Source organism: Vidua chalybeata, chromosome 5, assembly GCF_026979565.1.
Source record: "Vidua chalybeata isolate OUT-0048 chromosome 5, bVidCha1 merged haplotype, whole genome shotgun sequence".
Taxonomy (NCBI): Eukaryota; Metazoa; Chordata; class Aves; order Passeriformes; family Viduidae; genus Vidua; species Vidua chalybeata.
The window spans coordinates 19,771,363-19,793,145 of record NC_071534.1 but is presented as its reverse complement, the minus strand read 5'-3'; the positions used below and the strand labels follow the sequence as shown (position 1 = coordinate 19,793,145).

At 51.6% G+C, this 21,783-nt stretch overlaps 2 protein-coding genes and 1 long non-coding RNA gene across 6 annotated transcripts; all 3 read right to left on the bottom strand.

Moving 5' to 3' along the window:
* Positions 1-1,236: 1,236 nt before the first annotated feature.
* LOC128788691 (extracellular serine/threonine protein kinase FAM20C-like) lies at positions 1,237-6,666 on the bottom strand. 2 transcript variants are annotated; one of them, XM_053943903.1, is made up of 10 exons: positions 6,068-6,666; positions 4,442-4,617; positions 4,276-4,354; positions 3,678-3,770; positions 3,377-3,492; positions 2,901-3,081; positions 2,676-2,785; positions 1,915-1,996; positions 1,744-1,803; positions 1,237-1,662 (listed from the first exon to the last, which is right to left on the bottom strand). In XM_053943903.1, exons 1-10 carry the CDS (start codon positions 6,544-6,546, stop codon positions 1,428-1,430), a joined length of 1,611 nt encoding a protein of 536 aa, XP_053799878.1. In that variant the 5' UTR covers positions 6,547-6,666; the 3' UTR covers positions 1,237-1,427. The 2 variants fall into 2 exon arrangements, 1 of the variants encoding a protein (XP_053799878.1); XR_008431168.1 differs by lacking the exon at positions 1,237-1,662 and having other exon boundaries at positions 1,915-2,033.
* Positions 6,667-7,537: 871 nt separating this feature from the next.
* LOC128788692 (uncharacterized) lies at positions 7,538-8,726 on the bottom strand. The gene is made up of 2 exons (XR_008431169.1): positions 8,472-8,726; positions 7,538-8,148 (listed from the first exon to the last, which is right to left on the bottom strand). It is a non-coding gene; the product is annotated as an uncharacterized LOC128788692 (long non-coding RNA).
* Positions 8,727-11,221: 2,495 nt separating this feature from the next.
* Positions 11,222-15,400, bottom strand: DNAL4 (dynein axonemal light chain 4). 3 transcript variants are annotated; one of them, XM_053944071.1, is made up of 4 exons: positions 15,325-15,400; positions 14,052-14,263; positions 13,305-13,388; positions 11,222-12,392 (listed from the first exon to the last, which is right to left on the bottom strand). In XM_053944071.1, exons 2-4 carry the CDS (start codon positions 14,121-14,123, stop codon positions 12,228-12,230), a joined length of 321 nt encoding a protein of 106 aa, XP_053800046.1. In that variant the 5' UTR covers positions 14,124-14,263; positions 15,325-15,400; the 3' UTR covers positions 11,222-12,227. The 3 variants fall into 3 exon arrangements, with proteins under 3 accessions (XP_053800046.1, XP_053800047.1, XP_053800045.1); XM_053944072.1 differs by having other exon boundaries at positions 14,052-14,266; positions 15,325-15,387; XM_053944070.1 differs by lacking the exon at positions 15,325-15,400 and adding an exon at positions 15,147-15,309.
* Positions 15,401-21,783: the final 6,383 nt, after the last annotated feature.

The window sequence follows — 21,783 nt, the reverse complement described above, 5'->3', positions numbered from 1 at the left end:
CCCCACACCTCGCGTTTTAAATCTGACGGTGCCTCAGAAAAAGATTTGCCTGGGGGAGCTCTGAGAGTCAGGGCAACTGGCCACCTGTATCTAGACACAGTTGTTTAGGCTATTTCTCTGGGGCAGGGTGCAGGAATGGTCCCCCTGGCCTTGCGTATAGGGCAAAAAGGTATTTATATAAAGAGTAAAATACTAGGAAGCTGGCAGAAGGGAAGGAACCTATTGCAAAACAGCCCTGAAACCTTTTCCTCCATGTACTGGGCTTTGGGGCACAAGCCAGGGCAGTGGTAGGAGGACGTGCTGTCAGCATTGGGGGGGCACATCGCAACAAACCCCGATTCAGCATCCCCAGCCCCGTTGTGTAACACAGACAGATCCTCTTTGTCTCCCTTTTTTTTTTTTTTTTTTTTTTTTTCCCTTCCTTTTGAGCCCATTTTTTGTTCCAGCCAAAATCTCTGCCTAGCTTTTCCAGCTCCATCTCCTACTGTGCCAGCTGCCCTTTTTCACCCCCTCCCGTGGCTTCCCATCCCTTTGCAAGTGTCTGGCTGGGACACAGGACATCTCCCCTCCCCAGTGGCACCTTTATCTCTGGCCATGCAGATGGCAATCTCGTGTCCCAACCTGGGCACAGTGGCAGTGGCTGTCACAATGGCACCTGACGTAACCCTTCATGGATTAACCCCCCTGGGAGGCTCAGGGGATAAGCTGGGTGCTGAGCCACCAGGCACTAAGTAGGGTGCACAGCCCCAGGTCAATCCATCCTCAGGAGCCACTTTTTTGGATGTGAAGGGAGTCAGAGGCAGTTCTTGGGGGATTTGGGAGGATGTTCTGAGGGGAGTGGGATCTCTCCTTGCTGCATCCCTGGTCCTGTGGAGGAGGTGGTGATGTCAGAGCCATGGGAGTTTTTGAGTGGGTGTGGGAAGACTGGGGCAAAGATAAGTGGTGTGTAGCTGGGAGCTTCTGCCTCATTTACCCCACACCAGCAGTGGGGAGTCTCAGCTCTCTTTTTGGGGGTCACCAGGGCATCACCGTGCTGGGCATGGGGGTGGGGCAGAAGGAGGTTGCCAGCTGTTGCCAGCAGTTTGGCAGTTCTTGCTGGGGAAAGGCAGGAAAAATCCCTACCCTTTCCTAAAAGGCTTTGGAGAGCTGAAGTGACACATCCAGGCATGCAAGGACAGGCCAGGGCTGGGAAAGCAGCCTTGGTGGGGAAGATCACAGCTTGTGTCTTCTCCACTAGGCCAACCTTTTTATTTAAATTCCCTCCCTGTCCCACCTATCCTTACAACCTGCTTTCCTGGTTCATCACACCACCAGCTCTGGCACCACCAAAAGCTGACGTTACACAGAACCAGAGCTGCACATCGATCCCCACAGCACCCTCGGCAGCGCACCAAAATAGCCCAATCCAGCAGGATACCCAGCCCCCGTCACACCCATGGCCCCACATCATCCACCAGCACCTTTTCCTGGTGGGCTGCCCTGGCCAGGCAGTGTCCCACCGCTACCAGCACCTTCCCCAGGCGCCGGTCCAGTGCCTGCAGGTGGGGCTCAGCCAGGACAGGGGCCAGTGGATCTGCGGCCAGCGCCTCCCGCAGCACGTCGCTCAGGCGGTAGGGCTGGGTGGCCAGCAGCTGCAGCCGCAGGTAAGTCGACTTCTTGATGCTGCCAGAGATGAGGAGGGAGAGGTCTCAATAGGAGGAGCCTCTTCCCAACAGCAGATCCGGGGTGGGGGCAGCCCCTTACCTGCAGCATTGCTGGAGAGGGGCCAGGATGGACGGTTCATCGCGTGAGTGTGTGCCGAAGCTGGGGGTGGGGAGAAGCTCATAAGGATGTGTCAGGGTGGCATTTCAGCAAGACTGGAGGTCTCCCCCCACCCCTCTGCTGTGACTGCTCCCCCCTACTCCCCAGCTTTACCCGCGACCATTGTCCAGGTGGAGCAGGAAAGTGTCATTCCCAAATTTCTCAAAGGTCTCATAGTGGTGCCGGTCCATGTTGCCTGTGGCGGGCCAACAAATTTGGCATCAGGTTGTGGGCTGGAAGATCGGAGCAAAGACACAGAGCACTCTTCTGGTGTGAGACTGAAACCCAGAGCCCAGGGAAAAGGGTTGGAGGCACCTTTAACTTGTCCATCTGGTGGCCATGCCCGTGCAGGGGAACTGAGCAGACACCCCACGGCCCCCAGGCCCCTTCTCATCCCAGCAGCCCCACAGAGGGACAACAGTGGCAAATGGAGCAGAAGTAATGGCAAAGGCATGGCTGGATGGTCAGGAATTAGGAGACGGGAAACTCTCCCAGTCAGATGCTGGTGAGGGGACAGCACAGGGAAGAAGAAGCAGCCCAGGGACAGGAGAGGCAGCAAGAGCCCTGGGCAGCATCATCTCCACCTCTGGCTCTGCAGGGGCTGCATGTGAGAGCGTGCTAGAAGGTGGTCCCCATGTCCAGGGTATTCAGCTGGGTCTCTCCGGAATCTCTTGACCTTCGACTTCTGCCCGGGAAATGCCCTTGTGGCACAGCCCTGTGCTCTCATTGTGAGTAAGACTGCAGCTCACTGCAGCCTGAACAACAGTTTGGCACGCAAACCTCGCAGGGCATAGTACCACGGGACACAGAGCCATTTGGGCCTCTAGGTCCTGAGGGACCTCCACAGCCCTCAGCACAGACACAGAGGGGCTCACCCATGAGGAAATCGAGGATTGCCATGTCGATGAGATCGAGGAGGCGATGGCCCCTGTCGTAGGGCGGCGTCTCTCGCACCTGAGCGCAGTAGTTGGGGTTCAGCTCCCACCTGGTGGCAGAGGCCAGGGAGGGCAATGGGGCCATGAGAGCGGCTGTGGAGAAGTCCCCTCCCATCCCATGGCTCTGCTGGCCCACATCCCCACACCCCCCATGCCCCATCTCACTCAGCCTTCTTGCTCTTGTGGTAGGAGCGGCGCCAGGGGCTGCGCCAGGAGCGGCGCTTGGCCAGGGTCTTGTCAGGGAGCAGGGCAGCCATGGAGCCCTCCAGCCGGTCCGGTTTGCCGCAGAGGGCGTGCTCGGTGGAGCAGTAGTAGGAGCACTCCCCATAGAAGCAGACGTTACCCGCTGGCCAGGTGACAAAACAAAGGTTGACAAAGAGAAGGAAGGCACCCCCAGGCAGAGTGGTCCAGCAAACAGCCAGGGAAGGATGCTCCATGCACTCTGGCCATGTGCCACCAGCAAAACAATGGCAAGGGAGGCTGTGAGGAGCAAAGGCCTGTGCAGGGTACCCATGGGAGCTGGAACAATCCCCAGTGGGATAGTTTGTCTGAGGGCGGGGGGAGCCAGGGCAGCAGCAGCCAGCACCAGGTGAGCTCCATCCAGGTGGCCACAGGAAAGGATGGAGAGCATGAAAGCTCACCTGGGGAGATGAAGAAAGTCTTGGCCAGTTTCTTGTCTGTGGTGATATCCCGAATTTCCTTTGTTATGTTGATCAAACGGCCAGAAACTGGAGGAATTCGCCGGAAATCCAGGATCCTGAAACACAGAACTTGGAACAATTTCTTACTGACCTCAGCTGGTTTAAAAATAGCAAGTTATTAAAACTGACAGGAGACACAGGTACCCCTCACAACAGGGAGCGAGAGGTGGGATGAAGGAGCAGTTTCTCTGGTGCTTTGCCAGTATGGGAGGGCAGGCTTGGATGCAAAGCTTATGCTCACCTGTCCAGGTGGAAGGCTGCAATCTCTGCATTGTGCCGCTCAAAGTCTGAGAAGTAGAAGAAATCAATGGGGGTCTCCTGGTCCCGGGTCTGCCTGGAAGGAGAGGGGACAGTGGGGGCAATCATCATGGATGGGGTCACTCCAAGCATAGGATTAGTTCCAAACCACCATTCACCTTGTGTTCCCTTGTGACACTGGAGACACAGCCAGACCCAGTCTCCTCCAGTCATTTCCTGATGAGTGGGTGGCTCCAAGCCCCCTATCCAGGCTCCCACGCAACCCCTGCCTCCAACTCAAGGGGTGGGGAAGCCCTCATAGACTGGAGGATCCTGGATGGTCCTCATGGACCACCTTCTTCTTTCCACCACTGGAGGTCACTACCCCATCACAAGCTGCATCCAGTTTGCAGCAAGCATCACCAGGGAAGGAAAGGGAAACGGGACCATTCTGCTCGCCTCAGTTTTGGGATGGAGGTGCTGAAGCGAGGCAGCACATGAAGCATTTCTCCATTTCTCCCTCCATGGTCTCCTCTGGCCACTCCTCACTACCTAACAGGACCATGTGGGTGAGTTATAGGGTTCTCCCAGGCTCTACTCACTTCATGGGCTTGAAGAGGGCCTGCCCATAGTTTGGGAACGTCATGATGAGCTTGAGCTGGGTCCCGCCGGACTTCTGGACTGAAAGGAGGCACATGGGGATGAGGGAGGCAGGCAGCAGGCAGCGGGGCAGGGGTGTGGACAGGGGTACAGGCAGGGAAGTGGTACCCGAGCTGATGATCCTTTGCGTGGCCAAGTCCCGGAGGAGCGTGGGCAACAAGGGGTCCCGGCGGGGGTACAGCTCATAGCGGTTGATGCCGATGTGGAATTTGAGCCAGGTGGGGTAGGTGTCATAGGCTGTCTTCCCTGTCGGGAGGAGCGTCTCGGCTTTACTGCTGCTGACCCTGCAGCCCAACAGCCACCACCACCCCAACAACAATGACAACAGCTTTTAGTTGGGACAGGATGGGTCCCGTGTGCCTGGGCCCTTCCTGGGAGCCAGTGCCTGGAGGGTGAAGTGGGGAGAAAGTCCAGAGTAAGCCCTGGATGGCTTCCAGGTTTCATGGTGGCAGAACTCCCTGCCCCATATGGTCTCCATGGGGCTCTTGGCACCTGGCAGATCCCACCCAAAGTTGGTGGCCAGGAAGACCCACCAGCATGGTTGGATTGGACACAGTGTCTTCCCTCCATCCCCCATGGAAAATCCCTGGGTTGATCCTGCTTCTCTCATCCATGCATTTATTTCCCTGCTGAACAGATCATCTCACTGTTTTTACCTAAGGGATTGGCTCCCAGGAGTAGTCTGCTACACCCCTCCCTGTGCTTACTGGGGACACGTGTGTACACAGAACAAGGGTGGAGAAGCACGGGCTTCCCAGCCATCCCCACCACTGACCTGAACTCCCATCCTCAACAACCCATTCCCCTTGGGTGGGTTTCCCCAGGGGGATAGGTTTGGGTTAGCACTATCCCTGCCTCTGTGCATCCTGCAAATTTGCAGTTTTCTGGCATACAAGGGAGCCCCCGGGGGTATCTGCCCCACCTCTGGACTAGCACACACTGGCACTGCAATGGGACAGTTAACCCAAGGCATCTATAACCCAGATCCATGTCTCTCGCTAAGAAAACACAGACTGTGCATTGATTTCATCAAACCAGACCCAAGGCTACCCATAGGTGGTCCTCAGAGAAAAGGCAAATGCCCATTTGTGGAAACCAGCTCTTAAGCCAGCTTTTATTCTCTCCTAGTTCTAGCAGGCACCACTTTTGGAAGGTGTGCTTTCCATAAGGAAGCTGCTATGTGTTACAATGCTAAAGCTTTTAATATCTTCCCTCCTAATTAGAGGTTAGTAGTCCAAAGATTAAAATAGACAGCTGTCAGCTCTGAGCTCATCATACGGCCAAGCCTAACAAGGTCACGCAATATCATGCAAAATGCAGGACAGGAATGGTGCCTAAATTTCAGGCTTTGCATCTCCAACATACCAAGAGAGGGGAATAAAACTGATTAGAAATCTAGAGTGAGGACTTCCTCATATAGAGACAGAGATACTACAGGCTAATCTGTATTGGGGAAGGGAAGGAGCTGATGAGATCACCTAGTAGATATCCATAATTCAATGAATAATTCCAGAGTCTCCTTTAGCTTTGCTGTGTGCTACAAGCTTATGAGTAGCAGCCCCAAAATTCAGGGCTAGGAGAGGATTTGAGATATGAGAATAGCATACTCAGTAATCGGGGCTCTTCTGGGGTAGGATGTTGATCTACAGAAGGGTCCCTGTTTGGTCCCTGCTGCTTGTCCCGTCAAACCCACATATCCCCCAAATGCAAGCTAGGGTTGAGCTTGCTCCTCACCATTCATCACTCCCGCTACTGCGCAGGCTGAACTTCTCCATGGGGTTGATGATAAACAGCTTGTCTTTCTCTGTCACCTCTGGGACCGGGATGTTGTAAAGAGGATGCTTGAAAAGTGCTGCCAGCTTTGATCCCTTGGTCCACTCTGCATTCGCCTCTTCATGCTGCTGTTGGACCCCTGGCTCTCCAGCCCTTAAGTACAGCCCCGCTCTCTCTGGCTGGGAACTTTTCTCCAAGGAACCGTTGCTTCCACTGAAATCCTGAAGGATTCGCAGGCTCAGTTTTTTGAGGCTGGCTGGCATGGGGCTGCCTGACAGGACACCCGTGGCTGTTGATGCTTTAGTATCGCAGCCACAGGACCTGTGGGTTTTGGGGAGACCAAAATCCATCACCAGGTGCACGACAAGAGCCAAGAACAGAAGAAAGAGAAAGCAGATTTTAAGTTTCCTCTGGAACAGCATTTGCAGCCGCCACCGCATCCTTCCTCACACAAAACACTCGGCAAGGGATGGGCATGAACACAGGGTTAAAAAAGTTTGTATGGCTGTAGCCTCTGTACAAAAATAGGAGAGAGGTTTCCAGGATTTAGAGCATCGCAGCAAAAGACCAACTGGCGCATGGGCAGAGTGGCAGGAAAGATCTGTCACCACAGCACCTGGTGTGACACCACCAGGATGGGACAGGAGGTTGTGGCAGGGTTTATCAGCGCTGATAAGGGTCGAGCTGGCACTGCCAAGGTTAGAGTGAACAGGGCAAGTTCCAAATCAATAGCTGCAATGCTGGCTCAGGGACAGCAATGGCTGCAGATGACTCCCCACTGTCCTGTCTTTCTGTGCTGTCACCTGCACAGGACTGCAGAACATTTCCTTGAATACAGGGCATTCAAATGGTTCTGCCCATCTGCAGCAAACACCCTGCCAAGCACTATGTAGCCCCATTTCCCATGTTCATCACAGCTGCACTCTCAGAAACCAGAATTTTTTTCCATTGCTTGGCCATATTAATTTTATCACCCTCCCTGATCCATTGAAAATCAGCTGTACTCAAGCCCCCTGTCAAAAGTCACTCAAACTGGATAAAACAAAGGGGATGTCAGCATCAACATTGCTGCGAGGCGAAATGCCAGGCTGGCAGTGTAAGGAAGGGCTACGAGACCAGTGAGTTTCAGGGGCAAGGATGTTCCCAGGGCCTCTAAAGCAGGTGGGGGAGGCAGGCAGGCAGGAGTGGGGATAATGCCTTGAACATTGGCACAGAGGGGCAGTAGGACCCACCAAGTGCTGGGGACGACTGGCAGCTTGTGGAAGGGAAGAGCATTTCTTCTGACAAGAAATTCACTTCTGCAGTGACACCCAGGGACACAGAGCTGGGATGCATGCACAAAAATGGTTCATGATTTGTAGGGATGGAGCTTTGTACTTGATAAGGGACAGACAAACACAGGACCACCTGCAGTAAGTCTGGGGGCTGTGGTACAGTCTGGCACAATGTTTATTTTCTCTTTGCCCTTCCAAAGGACGCAGAAGGCATGTGAAATCCCGTACATCATGTAGTTCTTCCTTGTCGTGAGATGCACCAGCAGCCAGCTTGGAAATGCTCACTCCCAGCCAGGGAGGGTATGATGATCAGTGGGCAGGAGGGGCTATTCTGGAGACCCCCTCCTCTGCTGCCATCCCTGCGCTACCCTCTCCGCACCGTCCAGTGCCGGCTCCTTCCGTGTGTGTCTCGGTCCCCTCCCAGGCGGCGCGCTGGGAACGCGCTGTCCCCGGTGTTCTTGGCTCGCGTGTCCCACGGCGCGACAGTTGCCTGGAAACCGCCTCCGGCTGACACCATCACCGCCCCAGATTCAGCCAGCCCCGCGTTCCGAGCCTTCTGCTAGCAAGATGGCCGAGGAGAGCCGGGGCAAGCGAGGAGGAGGAGAGCTTTCCAGCCCGGCTGGCGAGCACGAAGCCCCGCAGAAGGAGCTGGTGGAGGGGAGCAGATGGCTTCCCTGGGTGGGGGAACACAGCGTCTTGCTTCGGGAAGTTTGCTGAATTCAGTCCGGACACACGTTTCAGACAGAAGGCCCCTAGGAGGGGCTGTAGCTGGAACATGGGATCATTAGGTCATGGCTCAGAAAAACAGCAACCATCCAACCAAAACACCAACTCCGTGTACTAACTGATCGCATCAAAAGAGCTGGCTCGGCTCCCGGAGCAGGGCCACAGGTTTCATTATTCCAGAGCCAGCCCTGAAGAGAAGGAGACTTCCTCATTCCAGTGCCCCAAACCAGTTCCAAATGGGGCTGGAGGGGATAGAAACCTCCTTCTCATGTCCTGAAGTCAGATGAGCACAGGGACCCTTATGGGCTAAAGCCACCCTACTGACTGTTAGTCCCATTCCCAGATAATGAAACTTGCAATCCTACCTCCTCACCCTGATTTAGCATCCCATTAGAAAGCAAAGGCAGGGGGCTTAGGTGAGGCATTTGCCACCCTTAGCACTTCAATGCTGGCATTAAATATTAACCAAAAGATTTTTCAGCAAGTCAGACATGAGCCTGCAGCAACAGAGAAGGGCTGGAGACCTTCAAAGTGTGCCCTGATCACCTGACTTGTTGCCATGACATCATCGTAGAGACAGGATTGAATTTGCACCTCTTTCTTCTCATCTCCCCCCTCCAGCTCTTTCTCCATCTTCCCAGCAGGTTCAAGTCACCCTTGGGGCGGAGGAGGAGCCCTACATCCGAGGACATTTTCACTGCTGGCTCCAAATCAAGACTCATCGGCAGCTGATAATGATGTTCCCATCTCCCCTCAGCAGGGAGGGATGAAGTCATGAGGCACAGCCTCTGAGCTACTATCACAGCTTTAGGGGACGGGTGGATAGAAAGAGTCATTTTGGCTGCCACCCATCCATCACTCTGCGTTTTTCATCTCCTTTTCTACATCTGACTCAGCCTGATGCTTTGATGGGTAATGGCAGCAATATGCAGGGGGGCAAGAAATGAGAGGCAAACACAATAGCAAGCAAACTGTTGCCAACTTTACCAGCTTTCCACTGAAAATCCATAAGGAAAAATCCTCCAACAACCGAGAGCAGTTTTATAGTGAAAAGTAGAGAGGCCTTAGAGGCTCCAAAGCCTCATAGAATCATAGTTTGGGTTGGAAGGGACCTTTAGGGATCACCTAGTCCAATGTCCTTGCAATGACATGGGGCACCTTGAACTAGATTGTATTGCTCAGAGCCTCATCCAACCTATCCTTGAATGCCTCCAAGGGTGGGGCACCCACCCCCTCTCTAGGCAACCTGTTCCAATGTTTCACCACCCTCATTCTGAAAGACTTCTTCCCTTCCCTATATCCAATCTAGAACAAACCTCTTTTAGTTTAAAACCTCTAACCCTTGTCCTATCACAACAGGCCCTGTCAAAAAGTCCCTCTCCAGCTTTCCTGTTGACATCCTTTAGGTACTGGTATAAGGTCTCTCCAGAGCCTTCTCTTCTCCAGGCTGAAGAACTCCAACCCTTTCAGCCTGTCTTCATCACAGAGGTGCTTCAGCCCTCTGATCATCTCCGTGGCCTCCTTTGGACTGGACCAGCAGGTTAATCAGCCACAGAGGGGTCTCTTGTGGGAATACACAGGACAAGGTTCCATCTCTGATCCATAAACCTTACTCCTCTGAAAATTACAGGTATGCCCAAAGATATTCCAGCTCCACAGCAGAAGGAGGATGAAAGTCTTTTTTTCTAACACACAGGGGCCAGCAAAGCATGGCTCAACTTGCAACAGGCAGGACAACGGATTTGATTGAACGCTCACCTCAGGGCAGGGACTCTTAACACACAACCACATTTTGGAAGGCTGAGGCTTGTGCTTTCAGGTACAATGCCAATGACAGGAACACAAACCAGCCAACAAAGGTTTGCCTCAAGGTGACTTCCTGTAGGAATGCTGTTACCCTTGTGAATAAAAATAGTCTGCCACTCTCCTGTGAGCCACCTTGCACTTACCTGGTGAGAATGGCAGTGTAGGAGCTGACTTGCTGCACATCCACACCTAGCTCACCTCAATCTGTTTGCACACTCAGGCTTTGAGAAGGCTGGGGTTCACTCACCCTTCCCTTGTTGCCAATGCAGGTCACCGAGACATTAGCTTTGGTCAGCTGGTGGCCAAGAAGATAAACAAGCAGCAAGTCCAAGAGACTGTGTGCTGATGTCAACAGCTCCCTGTGGTCATCTGCAGGTCACCACGACCCTGCAGAGATGCCCATGACCAGTGCCTGTGCATATGCACAGAGCAGTTAATTATTCATTAGTGTGAAAGAGGCACAATTAAAGTGACTGTGGTATGGTTGAAGGGATCATCCCACTCCAGCATAGGGCATTTCAAAGACTTTCCTTCTTGCTCTGGATTTAGAAGAGACAGAAAGTTGCAGAAGAGGAAATAATCTTTTCCACCTGCCAGCTGCAGAAAATGTCAATAGCACTATCTTCACATACAGGCAGCCAGCTGGAGGGACACAGAACAACTGCATGATGAGACAGCTCAGGGGATTTGGACTTTTCCACACAGCACAGCAATCCTGATCATGGGGCAGGAATCACGGTACCAACCTACCCTGGCCCAGCCAAGCACAGATGGTCCGAATTTGAAATAGTTCTTAGTTGTCTTCATATTCCTCCAATGCCTGGCTCCCTGACACAATGAAATTGAGAAAGGACATCTCTAGCATAACACTTGAGGTTCAGAAAAAGGAATAAGGTTGATCCACTACAGGCATTAATGCAGAAAGATCCTTCAGACTTAACTATGGACTAGAGGTGTCAGCTGGCAACATTCTGAGAGGAAACCTGAAAATTAAGGAAGCTACAAATACGGGACTCCAACAGTCAGAGCTGAGGCACACTTTTGAGGCAGCAGACACAGTTACATTCCCTTGCTGCAACTGCTTAGACAGCTGCCTGGACAGAGGGATGTGGCCAGCAGCACCATGGGCCTGGCAACCCTCCTCACCATAGTGGCTTGTACTGGTAAAAGGAACTAAACAGGGAGGATGAAAGTCACACAGGAAGCCAGCAGGACAGAACTCTGTCACTGGCCTCTCTGCTTGTGCTACACCATGTCTTACTTATTTCCATGTTTCTTGAACTACTTTGCCTACATAAACACACGCCAAGACATTTTACTAAACTTTTATTGTAAAAACACTGTTTCCCAGGTTTTATAAATAAGCCATACACGTAACATAGTTACGCTCATTCGATCCTCCAACACCAACAGCATTAAAAAATGAAACAGGCTAAAAGAATGCAAGTCCAGAAAGACATTAGGTTTCTGATGACCAAGTTATATTTCACATGGAGCCTCCTTTCTCTATCAGCCTCCAAACAAGATGCTGAAAGTACACAGCACTTGCAACACCCCCGAGAACTGACAGGGAGGCATTTGAGCCTTAAAAAGAGCTCTCACCCACTCCCCAGGCATCGTCAGCCGCCTGTGTTTTCATGCTGTCTCAGTGTGCTGTGGGTGAGAAAGGAGGGGGCAGTTTGCATAGCAACCTCCTACACCCAGGCAGCTCAGCTGTTGTAGCCTCCCAAAACAGCAGGGAAGGGCAAGCCGGGACTGCTTCCCTGTGGCTCACACCTCCACAGACAGCCTGAAGGGAGACCCTTGGTGCTGTCAGGTCTGCACAGACATCTTAGAATAAAGGAAGAATGTACAAGCAGCATGCAGAGAGAGGAAAGACAGGTGCTGGTCAGAGCCATACTGCATGGTAGCAGAGAAAGCAGAGGAGAGAGGGAAACTATGTGGAATAAAGGGGAGTTAAAAAACCATAGGGCTAGGTGGCACCTTTTTGCTTTCGCTCTCCCCTGCTAGCGCTGCTGTGCAGTGTGTTGTGAGATCACCCATTCCTCACTTGCCTCTTGCTCCAGCTCAAACACCAAGGAAAGACCCACAGACAGATAAGAAATCCCACAAGCAAGGACAGGACAGTTTAGCAAGTTTATACACACACACGTGCATCAACTTCATGTTTCCCACAGAACTGTTACGTCAGTATGAAAAAAAGAAATCTTGACATTTAAGTATTAAAAATAAAGCCCCACCTCCAGATCATACAAAACTTGTCAAAAGCAGGAAGAAATCTCTTGTATTCAGCAAGTCTGGGATCCGGCCAGGAGTCAGGAGCACTTCCAGACACACACAGCCAGGCTGCCACCAAAGAACATGTACAGCAGGTTCTTCACCTCGTGAGTGATCTCAAAGCCAAAACCTTCCCCAATCACCACATGCCAGGAGGACCCAAATTTCTTGTCCATTGTCTCTTTGATCATCTTGGCAGCACTCTGGAGAACGTTAAGGAAGACAGCATAGGGTGAGACAGAGCAACCAGAGAGGTTTTATGCAAACATCCCCCTAATCTTCTCCTCCCTTTAAGACTACTAAATCCATGGGCAACAGGTATAGCAGCTGCACCTCAGGAATTGGGCACTCCCCAGAGGTAAACCCAAGGGTAGAACTGGTCTCAGCAGCCTCCAGCCCAGCAGCTAGGAAAAACTAAAGACTTGCATCACTTCTGTTGTTCACAGAGTCTGAAGTAAGTGTTCTGCTTCAGATGCTGCTGGAGTTATACTGGTTGTGATGACCATGAGAGCAGATTCAGGTCACTAAGCTGCAGCTATTTTTACAGGAGTCCATTTTTTTCCTCCAGCTAATTACCAAAACACTGAAAGTAGGCTGACTTTTAAAAGGCTTGCTTCTCCCAGATCACACCCTGCTTGATCCTAAAAAAGGCGAGAGGAAGATTTTTCAGTGACAGGCAGTGCCCTGCCCATGAAGCAAGGTATGTTTTCCCTTGATCATTGGTCCTAAAGCCAAGAGAGAATATTTAACAGACTTTCATGTACTCATCCCCAAAACAAGAGACTCCATGCAGTTCTGAACCAAGCCCTCAGGACACAAGGCGTTTTATAAACAGAGTGGAAGCAGGTCTCAAGAAGGCAGGATAAGCAAGGAGGTAGGGTCTGGGAGTCAGCACCACTACTAATCTCTGCAAAGTGCTATTATAGATCTTGCAGACCAAGGGAAATTAATCTGACATCTAGCCAAGCTCCTTGCCTCCTTCTACCCTAGCTCAGTGCAGAGAGTAATAGGAGGTCAGGCCTGACTCTGCTCTGCCCTACACCCTTATCCCTGCTCCTGCAGGTTCCCTGAGCTGCAGTTTCAGCAGGCTGCCCGTTTTGGGATGTGGCTGGTACCTCATTGTTGGTGGCATGCTTCTCACACGCTGTGACACACAGCTCCATGGTCTCTACACGCATCTCCTCCGGCATGTCTGAGTGCTGCAAAGGGCAAACAGACAACACAACTAAGCAGAAAATTAAGAACTGCACACAAGACAACAGTAAATTGCTCTAACTTCTGCATTGGCTCTATCAGGGGCTAAGATGTAGTAAATCTGAAAAGGCTTATTGCACTATAAGTGAACAATTCCTCCAGCCAATGAGGAATTCTTCTCTACCTACATGAAAACTAGCACTGTGTAAGCACAGCTTAAAGAAGGAAATCAAGACATTTGCCAATTTTTCTCCTATAATATAAAGGGAAAGCGCGCTAACACCGTTTCCACCACAGTCCTTAATTATTGCTATATGATTAACAAAGAAATCTAAATTACACAGCCTTTTATTCTGCTGCTGCTATCTGGCTGGCTAGCAAGATCTTTTGCTCCAGCTTCTTCAGGACAAAATGCAAGCTGCATCCAAATCACAAGAGAGGGCTCCAAAGGCAGTGTGCTCTCAATCTGTTTGATGGATCACTTTGGCCCAGGTTTCCTCTGGCTGTCATGGGGAACACCAGAGCTATTAGATTTCCCCAGGAGAGGTCAAGGACCAGCAGTACACACGTTCTCACAGTAGCTACGCAGCAGGAGAAGGATAGTAAGAATGAAGGCAGATTTTCATATCTCTGACACTGGTAGATGTGTAATCCATCTCCCTCCATACCCTAATCAGAGGAAAACTGTGAAGCCTTTTATAATCAGCCTCGTCCTTTTTTTCCTCCTCGGTTTCTTCCATGGTCCTTCCACAGAAACTCCAGGAAGGGGCAGAGGGGCTGCCTGGAGTTCAGCAAAGTGCTGCGGCACAGCCAGCTGAGAGGAACAGGGTTCTGTGTTCCTCTCTTCAGCAGGAGGAGTCGCTCCTTGGCCTAGAGGACACTGCTTCAACAAAAACAAACACTGGCAAGAGACAGATGGCTTTCAATTAAAACAAAAGGCAAAGGAAACTGTTAAGAGAATATCATGCTATCTCACTCACTTGCCATTTCCTCAACAGCACCTCCACACCCGGCTGAGAGTCTTAGCTCATAGACCATTAATGCAAACAAATTATTAAACCGTATTTTTTTCCATAAGTGAGGAGCACAGCGCTTCCCAGAAGCACCAGTGGAGCTTGAGGGAAGAGTTGAGCCAAGGTACGGCTTTCAGGAGAGGACAAGAGAACAATGTATCAGCTGCTACCACTCTTGATTAATTCCAAAAGGATTTTCCCAGGACACTATTATCTGCAATAGCTTCAAACTGCACATGACAAGAGAAGGGTAGGAGTATTTTAGGCACAGAATCTGCGTACTCGTCTGGACGGAAATGTTTAACAGGAACATCTTGGTCTCGTTTGTGCACTTGCTCCTCAGATCCCCGAGCATTTGTCAGCTGGGGAAGGCCATATGGGAAAACTCCGGACGTGCCTCAGGGCCTCATTACCAGCCTGCCTCTACCCTGGCAACGCAGAGGCACAGCACTGACGGAGAGATTCAGAGCATTTCACCGCCATCCTCCCTCTGGTTCTTTCACCCACAACAAAGCATCTTCCTCTCCTACCCAGGGGAGCAAGGGTGAGCTCATATTAAAAGGAAAACGAATTCAACACGGTGTCAGGCGACACACCAGTCACTTATGCCACGTACACAGAGCTGTTGGCTAAAGCACCGAGTCAGACCACTAGCCGTCACATGGGGGCCGTGGAAGGCAAACCACGGCCTCCGCAGGTCAGAACCCCCGCCTGGCCGGAGCCACCCCCGGGAGCCACTTCAATACCCACCCCCAGCCCGGGGCGTGCCCGCGGCCACAGCCCGAGGGTGTGAGGCAGCGGAACGCGGCCGAGCGGACCGCACACCCGAAGCAGCCCCGCCCCGCCGGTCCGCCGCCCTCGTCCCCGCAGAGGAAAAGCTCGGCCAGCGGCACTGAGCGGGACCGCGGAGCTCCGGGCGCGGCCTCACCTGCGCGGCCGCCGCGGCCCAGCGCCGTTGCTAAGGAAGAGCCGCGCTTGTCATAGCAACCGGCGCGGGAAGTCCCGCCCCCCTTGCGCCCATTGGGCGGAGCGCGCCGCTCGGCGCGTCTGATTGGCTGCTTCCCCGCCGGCCGCCGCGCAGGGCCTTGGGGCGCTGGGGTGGCCACGGAGCGCCTGTGCTGTGCCGCCCCCTCCGGCCCCCAACCTGGCTTCTGGCAGCTTAATATTTTTCTGACTTAAAACGCCTTAGGGGCCTAGTTCTAGGTATTTTTTCTTAAAAAAAAACAAGGATAAATATAAGAACAAGGAGCGATTTGGGGCAATTGTGGGGTTTTTTTGTTTTTTTTTTTTTTTTTTTTAACCACAGAATCAGGTTAGGAAAGACCTCTGAGATCATGGTCCAGCCTGTGACCGAACGCCGCCATGTCAGCCAGACCACGGCACCGAGTGCCACGTCCAACCTCTCCTTAAACACCTCCAGGGACGGTGACTCCAGCACCTCCCTGGGCAGCCCATTCCCATGTCTAATCACTCTGTGAAAAAATTCCTGCTAATGTCCAGCCTGAACCTCTCTGGTGCAGCTTGTGACTATGTCCTCTTGTCCTGTCTGGTTGCCTGGGAGAAGAGGCTGACCCTCACTTGGCCACAGCCTCCTTTCAGGGAATTGGAGAGTGACCAGGTGCCTGAGCCTCCCCCTCTCCAGGCTGAACAATCCCAGCTCCTTCAGCTGCTCCTCACAGGATCTGTGCTCCAGAACCCTCACCAGCTCCGTTGCCCTTCTCTGGACATGCCCCAGCACCTCAATGTCCTTCCTGAGCTGGGGGTTCCAGAACTGGACAGTTCTCATTGTGTGGGAGAGGCAACAGTTCATTTTAGCATGTCAACAGGAGTGTAAAGAAGGAGAAAGTGATGCTGTGGGGATGAATCATGAGTTTGCAAACAGCTCGTATAGCACCAGCCTCCATCCCCATGGAGAAAATCACCTCCCTCCCACCCTCCAAAGCTTTATGCTTGTAACATCTGTTTGTTTTGAAGTTTTTCTTGGCTCTGGGCTTGCTACCAAACCTTTCTTGTCTCTGCACCCTGCTAGCCAAACATCGATTGCCTCTAAACCAGAGCTTAAATGGTTTTCAGAGAGGTCTAGGGTTGCATTCATGTGAAATTAACAAGGATGGAGAAGCAGCTAGCTCCAGGATAATACCAAGGGAAAGACTTCTCATGTGCAAAGCCCCAGCTGCTGGGTGTGATGCCTGGTTTTCCATCAGTGGCCATCCTTGTCTTGCAGAATGGCTCATGGCTCTGATTTTTCATGTGGTGCTTGTGACTGGTATGTGTTTGAAATGTTCTTGCTGCTCGCTGCCTGCTGAAAGAAGAATTTGCTTTCCAGCTGTTTGAGAAGGAAAAGAGTGGGGGAGGAACAATCTGGGCAATCTCCTGCCCCTGCCAGCTCAGGAGTCCTCTTCCCTCACTGTAGCACCAAGCTCTGCCCTGTGATCACGGGGAGAAGAACACCTTGTTAATCTCTTCCACAGGTTCAGCAGTGAATCCAACCTCCTGCCTGTCCTTTGCCTGACAGAGCAGTGCTGGGGGCAGGGAAGCTGTCTTTGGGCTTGCAAAGACAAAGCTGCAGTGATCATTCATATTTTCCTTTTCTGTCAGTGCTGGTGGTGTCAAAAATGAAGCACTGCCTCCTGTGCCACTTGTTCTCCTACCTCATTCCTGCCTTCTGGGCTAATTCCTTCTCCTTCCTCTTTTGGACCTCTTGCAACAAGGCAGGCACAGAGCTAAAATTGTCAAGAGACAGATAAAAGCTGGGAGATCATCATTTTTTTCTTTTCAGACAAGATAATTAGGAAGAGAATCTCTGCAAGGAAGAAGATCTTTCCATCATCATTACTTTATTTCCAGGCAGCTACTCTAAGCTCTCCAGGGACATGGCACTTTCAAGCACCGTATTCTTGCTGTGTTTTTTTTAATCCTTTAATCCCTGTGTACTTCACCCACTTTTACTACCAAGCAGCAAGGGAGCGTGAGCTGGTGTGTTTGTGTGCATGTGCCTCTGTGCGTGAGGCAGGGGGGAGCACGCTTATCTGTGTGATTCTGGGTTCAATTAAACATGCTTTGGTTCTGATCAGTGTGACCCCCAGGAGTGTTTTCCTCAGGGAATGTTGGGACTGCTTGTGAGGATTATTCATCAGTGGCTCCCAGGTGAGAAGCTAAAGGAAAACGGCCAAACAAAAACTTCAGCGGGCCAAAGATAAGAAAACCAATGTTTTTGTGATTGTGGTGGGTGATACAGTGGGGCTGCAAGATTGAGCTGCCTCCTGAGGAAGGAGAGCGTTCTGCTGGCCTGCTTCCATCTCCTGTGGCTTAACAAAATGTGAGCAGTTGGTTTCTGGACCCTCAAGTGCAGGGTTTCCACAGGCTGCCTCTGTACAACTCTGCAAACCTTGTTGAGCCAACAAAGGTTACGTGTACTGCTCTTTTTGCTGCTGGTTCTCATGGCACAGACAGCACATCACCTGATCTTTAGTTTCCAATACTAGTGGACTGGGTACCCTTCTGCAGGTGAAAGCAAGTGCAGAGCAAGGGTTCAATTCACCCCCGTGGGTCTGTAGGGAACTGTAATTGTTGCTTTGCTCTGGCTGGTCATGCCTTATTTGCCACTAATCAGAGGTGGAGACTCTTAGATCCCTTTGTTTTCAGCAATCACAGTGAAATGCGTTGAAACAAAGTACTATTTGCCTTCTGACATGAGGGTGTGTTGTACTCCTTAGCTGAGCACAGAAAAGTAACCATTGGCTGCAAAATATACATATATCTAGTAAATATACTGCCTCATGCTTTCTTTTAGTCATCTTCATTAACCAGACAGCAGGCTGACTCTTCATCAGGTGGAGGACATATTTTCTTTTCTTTTCTTTTCTTTCTTTTCTTTTCTTTTCTTTTCTTTTCTTTCTTTTCTTTTCTTTTTTTCTTTTCTTTTCTTTTCTTTTCTTTTCTTTTCTTTTCTTTTCTTTTCTTTTCTTTTCTTTTCTTTTTCTTTTCTTTTCTTTTCTTTTCTTTTCTTTTCTTTTCTTTTCTTTTCTTTTCTTTTCTTTTCTTTTCTTTCTTTTCTTTTCTTTTCTTTTCTTTTCTTTTCTTTTCTTACCTGCTTCTGGCCAGGTTTTGGGACTTCCCCCTTGTCCCTGTGGGCACAGGCTCTGCCGTGCCCCATCTCCTCTTTGTGGTAAAGCAGTGGGGCTGGAGCTTGCTATCCAGCCTGGCAGCCACAGCCCAGGGACTGGGCACTGCTCCACACCGCCTTGGCTAGTAACAGAGGGCCTGGGGACTTGGGTCACACTGAGGTGCGCCCTGCAACTGCCCCAGGATGGTGTGGAGGCAGCTTTCAGGAGGCTCCATGGGAATGCTGAAGCCACATTTCGCTGGGATCAAAACCCCCAGCATGTTGAGCTGAGGGAAGCCAGAGATGGGGACACTGGTGTGCAGGAATGGGTGGCAGCCAGGAGCAGTTCAGCCTCTGTGCCAGAGGACAGGGCTGCTCGCTTTGGGACAGCCTGATCCCCTGGTCTGCTGGGAAACATAGTGCCCCACGTGATCCCATAGCTACTACCTCTAGTAACGACAGCTACTGTTAGTAAGGTCTGTTGCTGCAGCACTAGCAGCCGTGCGGGGGCTGTTCCTGTGCCAGATGCTCCGGAATCGTGGTGCGTTCCCTGTGTGAGCACTGCACAAGTCTTAATGAGCCTTCCTGGCTCTGGGAGGGAGCAAGTGAGGCTCCCAGCAGGACAGGAAGGTGAAAGGAGGCAATTAGGCAGCGTCCCATTGTTAGGGCAGAGCAGTAGTGGGGACTTTGGAAGTCACCTCCTGGGGACAAGTATTGGCTGGCTTGACCTCGTTTGAGGGCACCAGGAGGCTGACACACTGCGGGGAGCCGTGACATGCAAACTCTGCTGAGGTTGCAGGTATTGGGGAGCGCAGGAGATCCCTAAAGCTCACTCTGAAGTCGGCCGTCCCAGGATTGCCCGTGTCCCTGGGAAGGCAGAGCCTGCATGGCCACTGGTGCCCTCTGGAAAGAGGGGCAGGGGCTGGAGGGGTTCATAAATGTCAGCATTTTCTTTTCAAACACAGAAGTTAATAGCCATCAGGCCTGAAGGTTTCCCATTGCCATGTTCAACTTGATCTTCTTCACTGCCAGACAAAACTCTTTGGGAGTGTGGGATGGGTGGTATTTGAGTCTGGCTAAGCCCTTGGCTAGCAGAAAGCCCTTCAGCAGAGAGTCCTGCAGATTAGGGAAGGAAATGGCAGTTCCTTTCCTCTCCTTGAAGCGTGCCTACAGCCCCTTGGCAGGGACATAGAGGACAGCACATGGGTGGCATCCATCACACCTGCCTGTCTCCCACAACGTCTCCTCTTGTGCCAGCTCCTGCTGAGCTGCCACAGCCCAGCGGTGCCCCTGCCCTGCACTGCCCAGCTCTTGGTTGCCCTCCTCCTTTTCCCCCCCGTCCTGGATATCTGGACACAACCCAGCCAACCAGCTGAAGTATCTGCCACAAGCACAAAACCTTCTCCACGCCACTGTTAAATATTTCCTTCCCCACCCTCCTCTTTCCCTCAAGGCTGGCTTTGTTGTTCCTCATCTCTTCTGTGCACAACATGTTGTTTTCCAACCAGCTGCCCTTAGAGAGACATGGGGCTTCTCCTGAGTGCTCCTGGTTAATTTAGAAGCAAGCAATATGTGTAAGTCATTGTAATTACTCCTTGCAGGCAGCAAAGCTATTGATTTGTCATCTCCTCTACCTTTTAAGCCCTGTTGCAGGTTTGCAGCTCTTGCAAGGCTTGGCTTACTGAAAAGAAATAGTCTCATCTTGCTTTCCTCCTCCTCAGACAGGTAAGAAGCAGACATTGCTTCCTGCAGAAAGCCAGGGCAGGATGGAAATCAAATATTTATTTCTGCTCTTCATTTGTGTCTCCCATCCAATTTCTAATCTCTCCATAATGCCTTTGTTTCCTGAAGAGCCTTATGTGGAAGCATTTGCTGGAAGCTTTTAAAAGGTTTGGGAAAATTCTACCAAGTTTTCCTGTGTGCCCCCAGGTCTGACTAATTGTCTGTGAGCCTCTGGGGGAGAGGAGCTCGCCCTGCAGAAGCTCTGCCACCAGGCTCCCCCCATTCTCCTGTTCCAGAAGTGACAGATCCACATCCTGGGGACATGGCTGGGATTAGGATCATGCCAGCATCATTTGGCAGAGGTGAGGAGGGCAGCACCAAAGGCCCTGATCAAGCATCTCCTGGTGTCCCCTTTGTTCCTGCTTTTCTGGAGAGGATTTACACAGAGTTTAAACATGGGCTGGGTTTCCAGGCTCCAGAGGAGATGGGTGTTTTGCCAATAGCCTACATCAGCAGCCAGGCTGTTTCCATTCTTGTTCATCCTCTCATGTTTCTCCTGCCTTGGCCAGCAGCCCCAAGAGCCCTCTCACAGTGCTTCTGCAGTTTTGATAGGAGGGTCTTCTGGACCAGTTTCCTTCCCCATTTAACCTCTTTCTGAGTTTATGATTCCATCAGTGTTTTTTGACATTTCCTCCTCTAGAAAATGTTGCGCTTCTTAATTATGCTGCTGTTATTTGGGCACACGAGCAAAGGGCACTTGTTGAACCCTCTCCTCTTAGTGATGGGGGTGTGAGCCTCCAGCTCGGCAAGGCCCTTGAACCAATGTTCCAGCTGAAGTACATACTTCTTCTTCAAAACCAGCCCTCAACTTTGTGAAGATGTGCTGAAGGTGAGAGTGCCAGCCTTTCTTTTATGGCATTAAATACCCTCCAGAAGGAGAACTGGTGGGGGACAGCTCTGACTCAGAGAGGAGATCCCATCAGCATGCCAACAATGGGGAAACTCAGTACTTGGGCTTTTTGCTGTTTCCCCCAAATATTGGGGAACCTGTGCCTCTCATAGCAGGAGCAGGACCCACTGAGAGGCAAAAGCACCATGCAGACCTGGTCATGAACTGTTCTACAATAGGAGCTCCAAGAGCCATACCTGAACCATCTTGTGCCTAGCTAGGTCAGAAACTCATTACTAGTACTTAATTAGATTTATGTTCAATGTGACTTCCTTGCTATCGTGCTCTGACCTAGAGGGCAGGATTTCTCACTTGTTTCTGCTTCCCTCCATGGAGAGGTGTTTCCCCCAGCCCTCATGCCCCACCTGCAGCAGCCTGTACCCCATACTGCTCTACAGTGGGGTAGATCAAAGGTGGCCGGACCGTGACACCATCCCCTACCCCTCTGGGGCAACAATACCAAACCCCTGTGATGATATTCCTGTAATGCCACCGGTGGGCCTGGCCAACTCCCTTCGGTGATGCAACCCTCAGCACCCTGGGGAAGGTCACCTCATCTCAGGCTGACCAGTCCTGTCCATCCCCCAGCAACCTCGCACTCGGCAGCAGGC